This window comes from Babylonia areolata, chromosome 9 (assembly GCF_041734735.1).
Source record: "Babylonia areolata isolate BAREFJ2019XMU chromosome 9, ASM4173473v1, whole genome shotgun sequence".
In the NCBI taxonomy this organism is placed as follows: Eukaryota; Metazoa; Mollusca; class Gastropoda; order Neogastropoda; family Buccinidae; genus Babylonia; species Babylonia areolata.
The window spans coordinates 50,159,452-50,168,193 of record NC_134884.1 but is presented as its reverse complement, the minus strand read 5'-3'; the positions used below and the strand labels follow the sequence as shown (position 1 = coordinate 50,168,193).

The following is an 8,742-nucleotide window of genomic DNA, read 5'->3' as shown; positions in this document are numbered from 1 at the left end:
TGGGAGGGAGGGTTTTTTGAGAAAGAGTAGTCATGAATGTTTTATGTAACTTGTAATATGTTTCTTTCATGTAAAGCACCCTGAGCTCTTAAAAAGGGCGCTATATAAATGTACATTATTATTATTATTATCAAAATCACATACCCACTGTCAACGAAAACAAAACTTGTTCCACACCCACTTCCGACAAACAAAACAACAACAACAAAAGAGAAGATATCCGTCAATTATATTTCTCATACTCCACCCTACACACGTGTGGAATCTAGCACATAAATGAAAATGTCTTTTTATACTCCAGCCTACACACGTGTGGAATCTCGCACATAAATGAAAATGTCTTTTTATACTCCAGCCTACACACGTGTGGAATCTCGCACATAAATGAAAATGTCTTTTTATACTCCAGCCTACACACGTGTGGAATCTCGCACATAAATGAAAATGACTTTTTATACTCCAGCCTACACACGTGTGGAATCTCGCACATAAATGAAAATGACTTTTTATACTCCAGCCTACAAACGTGCACATAAATGAAAATGACTTTTTATACTCCAGCCTACAAACGTGCACATAAATGAAAATGACTTTTTGGAGAGAAAAAATCATCATGAAAAGAGAGAACCTGGCGCTTTTACTCTTTCATCATTCGATATCGTTGCCCCACGAATGCTGCTCTATCTCCTGCCAGTTTATTTGTGGTGACACACGCTAGGACGCAGTTGTTGAAGTCTTCATAGCCCTCAAAGACTGCTGTTATTGTCATGGAGTTTTGTGGCCCACTGGGCCCACAGCTGTTCGCTGACAGCCAAACACCTTGCACACCATCAAACACAGCTTGTCACAACGGCATTACATGAAAATATATTGCGAAGGGCAACATTTTCATCCAGCAATTCTTACTGCGCAAATAAATATGCTTGTTAATTGAAAACAATAAAAATTCAGAATATATCATTATGCAAGAGAGGAGGCAGAACTCAGAAGTCAAAACGTGTTTTTATTCCAGGATTAAGATTTTAGGCATGGCTCATTCTTCTGATCTGTCCTTGCTAATCTACATCAGTTACAATAGCACATATATATTTAATGAAAAGGGAGAAAGAGAGGTTCGAACCTGCCGAGGACCAGGACAAAAAAAGGCGGCAATACAAGGGCATCCAGGAGTCATGACCTGGGTGCGGCCCGGCCCCATTGCAGTGTACGGAGTTAAGGGCCGAAACACTTGACTGAGGGGGCCATCTTCTCTGAAGACCTTGTACTGTCCAGCTCTCCCTGGTTTCTTATCACTATATATATGTGTATCACTATATATATGTGTATATATATATATATCTATCTCTCTCTCTCTCTCTCTCTCTATATATATATATATATATATATATATATATATATATATTGGGGGTGGAGAGAGAGAGAGAGCGGCTTCTTCCTTGCTGTGGAGAAGCATTCTTACCCATAGTTTGGAAGGGATCTCTGGGGATTTTTTAAGGAAGAATATGTCTCTGAAAAACTAACATGCTCAGAAAACCGAAGGGTAAAAACAGAATTTTGAATAAAACAAAAATAGTCGGAACATTTTCTTGAAATTTTCAAGTGGAAGAATACCAGACATTCCACAGGGGTCGTTAACAAGGGTAAACAATCTACAGCGGACTATGAAAAACTGATGGCAAATCCGAAGCATCTGAAAACGTTCAAAGATAATGAATGGCAACAAGTAACAAATAACACTCAGTCCAGCAACAGACCAGGGGATGAAAACGTTCAAAGATAATGAATGGCAACAAGTAACAAATAACACTCAGTCCAGCAACAGACCAGGGGATGAAAACGTTCAAAGATAATGAATGGCAACAAGTAACAAATAACACTCAGTCCAGCAACAGACCAGGGGATGAAAACGTTCAAAGATAATGAATGGCAACAAGTAACAAATAACACCCAGTCCAGCAACAGACCAGGGGATGAAAACGTTCAAAGATAATGAATGGCAACAAGTAACAAATAACACCCAGTCCAGCAACAGACCAGGGGATGAAAACGTTGCAGTTTTGATGCCAACATGTGCAGAGACACCACAAAGTGTTTACGACAACGGCAGGTTGTGATGATGTAGGATGTGCTGCGCCGCCTGGCGGCCTGACTGCAGTGCCCCGTGCAGAGTGGAGTAGTGGTGCGGGCTGCACGCCTCTCCTGCCAACTGCACCACAGGCCTCTGCCCACACACACCAACATCAACATCAACTGTCCACACACACCAACATCAACTGTCCACACACACCAAAATCAACTGTCCACACACACCAACACATCAACTGTCCACACACACCAAAATCAACTGCCCACACACACCAACATCAACTGTCCACACACACACCAACATCAACTGTCCACACACACCAACATCAACTGTCCACACACACCGACACATCAACTGTCCACACACACCAACATCAACTGCCCACACACACCGACACATCAACTGTCCACACACCGACACATCAACTGCCCACACACACCAACATCACCTGTCCACACACACAACACATCAACTGTCCACACACACCAACATCAACTGCCCACACACACCAACATCACCTGTCCACACACACCAACACATCAACTGTCCACACACACAGACATCAACTGTCCACACACACCGACATCAACTGTCCACACACACCAGCATCAACTGTCCACACACACCAACATCAACTGTCCACACACACCAACATCAACTGTCCACACACACCAACATCAACTGCCCACACACACCAACATCAACTGTCCACACACACCGACATGAACTGTCCACACACACCAACATCAACTACACACACCAACACATCAACTGTCCGCACACAACAACACATCAACTGTCACACACACCAACATCAACTGTCACACACACAACAACATCAACTGTCCACACACACACCAAAATCACCTGTCCACACACACCAACATCAACTGTCCACACACACCGACATCAACTGTCCGCACACACCAACACATCAACTGTCCACACACACCAACACATCAACTGTCACACACACAACAACATCAACTGTCCACACACACCGACATCAACTGTCCACACACACCAGCATCAACTGTCCACACACACCAACATCAACTGTCCACACACACCAACATCAACTGTCCACACACACACCAAAATCAACTGTCCACACACACCAACACATCAACTGTCCACACACACCAGCATCAACTGTCCGCACACACCAGCATCAACTGTCCACACACACCAACACATCAACTGTCCACACACACCAGCATCAACTGTCCGCACACACCAGCATCAACTGTCCACACACACCAACATCAACTGCCCACACACAAACCAGCATCAACTGTCCACACACACCAACACATCAACTGTCCACACACACCAACTTCAACTGCCCACACACAAACTAGCATCAACTGTCCACACACAAACCAGCATCAACTGTCCACACACACCAACACATCAACTGTCACACACACCAACACATCAACTGCCCACACACACCAACATCACCTGTCCACACACACCAACATCAACTGTCCACACATGCCAACATCACCTGTCCACACACACCAACATCAACTGTCCACACACACCAACATCAACTGTCCACAAACACCAACATCAACACACCAACACATCAACTGTCCACACACACCAACATCAACACACCAACATCAACTGTCCGCCACACACACCAACGCCATCAAGCCTTTGGGCTGTTTCGTTGTTGTTTTTTTTCGTTTTTCAACCTCAACTCCTATCGTAGATGCACGTGCGTGTAATGAACACATGGCCATAACCGTTCTGTGACACATCGGCAACAAAATATGAAAGGGGCGGGGTAGGGGGTGGGCGATGGGGGGTCCGGGGGGGTGGAGGTATCATATAACGTTTAACAACAAGATTAAAGCTTCCCCAGCAACATGTGACAGCCTCTGTGTGAGTGTGTGTGTGTCTGTGTGTGTGTCTGTGTGTGTGTGTGTGTGTGTGTGTGTGTGTGTGTGTGTCTATGTGTGTGTGTGTACACAACTGTTGGTGTGAACACGGCACAGACAGCAGTGTACAGACTGACCTGGGGGGAGGGCAGGGGGTGGGTGATGTGTGTGTACAGACTGACCTGGGGGGAGGGAAGGGGTGGGTGATGTGTGTGTACAGACTGACCTGGGGGGAGGGTAGGGGGGTGGGTGATGTGTGTGTACAGACTGACCTGGGGGGGAAGGTAGGGGGGTGGGTGATGTGTGTGTACAGACTGACCTGGGGGGGAAGGCAGGGTCTGGGTGATGTGTGTGTACAGACTGACCTGGGGGGAAGGCAGGGTCTGGGTGATGTGTGTGTACAGACTGACCTGGGGGGAAGGCAGGGGGTGTGTGATGTGTGTGTACAGACTGACCTGGGGGGAGGGAAGGGGGTGGGTGATGTGTGTGTACAGACTGACCTGGGGGGAGGGTAGGGGGTGGGTGATGTGTGTGTACAGACTGACCTGGGGGGAGGGCAGGGGGTGGGTGATGTGTGTGTACAGACTGACCTGGGGGGAGGGAAGGGGGTGGGTGATGTGTGTGTACAGACTGACCTGGGGGGAGGGCAGGGTCTGGGTGATGTGTGTGTACAGACTGACCTGGGGGGAGGGTAAGGGGTGGGTGATGTGTGTGTACAGACTGACCTGGGGGGGAAGGCAGGGTCTGGGTGATGTGTGTGTACAGACTGACCTGGGGGGAGGGCAGGGGGTGGGTGATGTGTGTGTACAGACTGACCTGGGGGGGAAGGCAGGGTCTGGGTGATGTGTGTGTACAGACTGACCTGGGGGGGAAGGCAGGGTCTGGGTGATGTGTGTGTACAGACTGACCTGGGGGGAAGGCAGGGGGTGGGTGATGTGTGTGTACAGACTGACCTGGGGGGAAGGCAGGGGGTGGGTGATGTGTGTGTACAGACTGACCTGGGGGGAGGGAAGGGGGTGGGTGATGTGTGTGTACAGACTGACCTGGGGGGAGGGTAAGGGGTGGGTGATGTGTGTGTACAGACTGACCTGGGGGGAGGGAAGGGGGTGGGTGATGTGTGTGTACAGACTGACCTGGGGGGGAAGGCAGGGGGTGGGTGATGTGTGTGTACAGACTGACCTGGGGGAAGGGTAAGGGGTGGGTGATGTGTGTGTACAGACTGACCTGGGGGGAGGGTAAGGGGTGGGTGATGTGTGTGTACAGACTGACCTGGGGGGAAAGTAAGGGGTGGGTGATGTGTGTGTGCAGACTGACCTGGGGGGGAAGGCAGGGGGTGGGTGATGTGTGTGTACAGACTGACCTGGGGGGAGGGAAGGGGGGGGGGTGATGTGTGTGTACAGACTGACCTGGGGGGAGGGTAAGGTGTGGGTGATGTGTGTGTACAGACTGACCTGGGGGGAGGGTAAGGTGTGGGTGATGTGTGTGTACAGACTGACCTGGGGGGAGGGTAAGGTGTGGGTGATGTGTGTGTACAGACTGACCTGGGGGGGAAGGCAGGGGGTGTGTGATGTGTGTGTACAGACTGACCTGGGGGGGAAGGCAGGGGGTGTGTGATGTGTGTGTACAGACTGACCTGGGGGGGAAGGCAGGGGGTGTGTGATGTGTGTGTACAGACTGACCTGGGGGGGAAGGCAGGGGGTGTGTGATGTGTGTGTACAGACTGACCTGGGGGGAGGGTAAGGTGTGGGTGATGTGTGTGTACAGACTGACCTGGGGGGGAAGGCAGGGGGTGGGTGATGTGTGTGTACAGACTGACCTGGGGGGAGGGTAAGGGGTGGGTGATGTGTGTGTACAGACTGACCTGGGGGGAAGGCAGGGGGTGGGTGATGTGTGTGTACAGACTGACCTGGGGGGAAGGCAGGGGGTGGGTGATGTGTGTGTACAGACTGACCTGGGGGGAGGGAAGGGGGTGGGTGATGTGTGTGTACAGACTGACCTGGGGGGAGGGTAAGGGGTGGGTGATGTGTGTGTACAGACTGACCTGGGGGGAGGGAAGGGGGTGGGTGATGTGTGTGTACAGACTGACCTGGGGGGGAAGGCAGGGGGTGTGTGATGTGTGTGTACAGACTGACCTGGGGGGAGGGTAAGGGGTGGGTGATGTGTGTGTACAGACTGACCTGGGGGGAGGGTAGGGGGGGGGGATGATGTGTGTGTACAGACTGACCTGGGGGGAGGGTAGGGGGTGGGTGATGTGTGTGTACAGACTGACCTGGGGGGAGGGTAGGGGGGGGGGGGTGATGTGTGTGTACAGACTGACCTGGGGGGAGGGTAGGGGGTGGGTGATGTGTGTGTACAGACTGACCTGGGGGGAAGGCAGGGTCTGGGTTTATGTGTGTGTACAGACTGACCTGGGGGGAGGGCAGGGGGTGGGTGATGTGTGTGTACAGACTGACCTGGGGGGAAGGCAGGGGGTGGGTGATGTGTGTGTACAGACTGACCTGGGGGGAGGGCAGGGGGTGGGTGATGTGTGTGTACAGACTGACCTGGGGGGAGGGTAAGGGGTGGGTGATGTGTGTGTACAGACTGACCTGGGGGGAGGGTAAGGGGTGGGTGATGTGTGTGTACAGACTGACCTGGGGGGAGGGTAAGGGGTGGGTGATGTGTGTGTACAGACTGACCTGGGGGGAGGGTAAGGTGTGGGTGATGTGTGTGTACAGACTGACCTGGGGGGGAAGGCAGGGGGTGGGTGATGTGTGTGTACAGACTGACCTGGGGGGGAAGGCAGGGGGTGTGTGATGTGTGTGTACAGACTGACCTGGGGGGAGGGTAAGGGGTGGGTGATGTGTGTGTACAGACTGACCTGGGGGGAGGGTAGGGGGTGGGTGATGTGTGTGTACAGACTGACCTGGGGGGAAGGCAGGGGGTGGGTGATGTGTGTGTACAGACTGACCTGGGGGGAGGGCAGGGGGTGTGTGATGTGTGTGTACAGACTGACCTGGGGGGAGGGTAGGGGGGGGGGATGATGTGTGTGTACAGACTGACCTGGGGGGAGGGTAGGGGGGGGGGGTGATGTGTGTGTACAGACTGACCTGGGGGGAGGGTAGGGGGGGGGGGGTGATGTGTGTGTACAGACTGACCTGGGGGGAGGGAAGGGGGTGGGTGATGTGTGTGTACAGACTGACCTGGGGGGAGGGTAGGGGGTGGGTGATGTGTGTGTACAGACTGACCTGGGGGGAGGGCAGGGGACGGGGCAGCAGGTGGTGCAGGTCCAGAGGCAGGCCTGTGGCCAGGTAGCTGTAGGCCCCGCGGGTGTGAGGGTTCGAGTGCCACTTGGTCCTGTACACATCTCACACACACACACACACACACACACACACACACACACACACAACACATACACACACACACATGCGCGCACACACACTCGCGTTAACTACCATGTATCATGATAATGATAATATCAATGATCAAGGCTTCACTGCTGAACGCTTCAAGTCACTTGAATGAAATGACGAATTTGCTGAAACCATTCCAGATTCACAGTCGGCACAAAAGCACTGTCAGCAAAGATTTCCGTGTGGAGTTTTTAGACAGAGCCTTATTTCACGCTTTCCCCGTAACGTGTGTCCTCACGTGGCAATAGCTATCTTCACTGGTTTGTCCAGCAGCCAGAAGTGAGCCATAACGTGTGTCCTCACGTGGCAATGGCTATCTTCACTGGTTTGTCCAGCAGCCAGAAGTGAGCCATAACGTGTGTCTTCACGTGGCAATGGCTGATATCTTCACTGGTTTGTCCAGCAGCCAGAAGTGAGCCATAACGTGTGTCCTCACGTGGCAATGGCTGATATCTTCACTGGTTTGTCCAGCAGCCAGAAGTGAGCCATAACGTGTGTCTTCACGTGGCAATGGCTGATATCTTCACTGGTTTGTCCAGCAGCCAGAAGTGAGCCATAACGTGTGTCCTCACGTGGCACTGGCTGATATCTTCACTGGTTTGTCCAGCAGCCAGAAGTGAGCCATAACGTGTGTCCTCACGTGGCACTGGCTGATATCTTCACTGGTTTGTCCAGCAGCCAGAAGTGAGCCATAACGTGTGTCCTCACGTGGCACTGGCTGATATCTTCACTGGTTTGTCCAGCAGCCAGAAGTGAGCCATAACGTGTGTCCTCACGTGGCACTGGCTGATATCTTCACTGGTTTGTCCAGCAGCCAGAAGTGAGCCATAACGTGTGTCCTCACGTGGCAATGGCTGATATCTTCACTGGTTTGTCCAGCAGCCAGAAGTGAGCGATTAAAAAGAGAAACCCATCCACAAAACTGACCAACCATATGGGAATTTAGCCTTCTGCATACATTGACCACTGCTGACTTCCCCATTCCCTTTTCTTCCTTCTGTCTGCAAAGACCATGACACCACAAAGACTTCACTCTGCTACACGGGTCCTCTTGCTCTGATCCCCTCACCCCCCCACCCACCACCCCCACCCCACCCCCTCACCTCCCCTCTCTCTGGAAGACACTTCACACAATTCTGACCTCAGGAGTCGAGAAGGGGCAGGCAATTCAGGCTTGCCAAGGAAGAAGGCCAGCAACTCGTGCAGAACGTCCTTGACCTCTGACTCCGGAAGTGTTTCCATGACAGTAGCAGCCTCCCCACCGGCCCAGGCCACGATGCAGCAGCGGTGTGTGCGGACAGGGGTCAGCATGCACACGTCCTGCCACCACTGCCGGCCGTCCTGTAGGCACAGAGTACTGGTCAGTGTGATG

At 52.1% G+C, this 8,742-nt stretch overlaps 1 protein-coding gene across 2 annotated transcripts in view; it reads right to left on the bottom strand.

The window, feature by feature from the left end:
• Positions 1 to 215: 215 nt before the first annotated feature.
• LOC143285575 (spermine oxidase-like) overlaps positions 216 to 8,742 on the bottom strand; it is a 40,149-nt gene continuing 31,622 nt past the window's right edge. Inside the window, exons 8-11 of one of the 2 annotated variants that reach the window (XR_013055707.1) lie at positions 8,512 to 8,711; positions 7,203 to 7,311; positions 563 to 2,221; positions 216 to 518 (exon numbers count right to left, since the gene is read on the bottom strand). Coding sequence is in view for 1 of the 2 variants with exons in the window: in XM_076592970.1 (XP_076449085.1) it covers positions 2,093 to 2,221; positions 7,203 to 7,311; positions 8,512 to 8,711 (438 nt within the window). In the remaining variant the exon portion in view is untranslated. Of the gene's footprint in view, positions 2,222 to 7,202; positions 7,312 to 8,511; positions 8,712 to 8,742 lie in introns of both variants that reach the window. The other variant, XM_076592970.1, reaches the window with a different exon arrangement.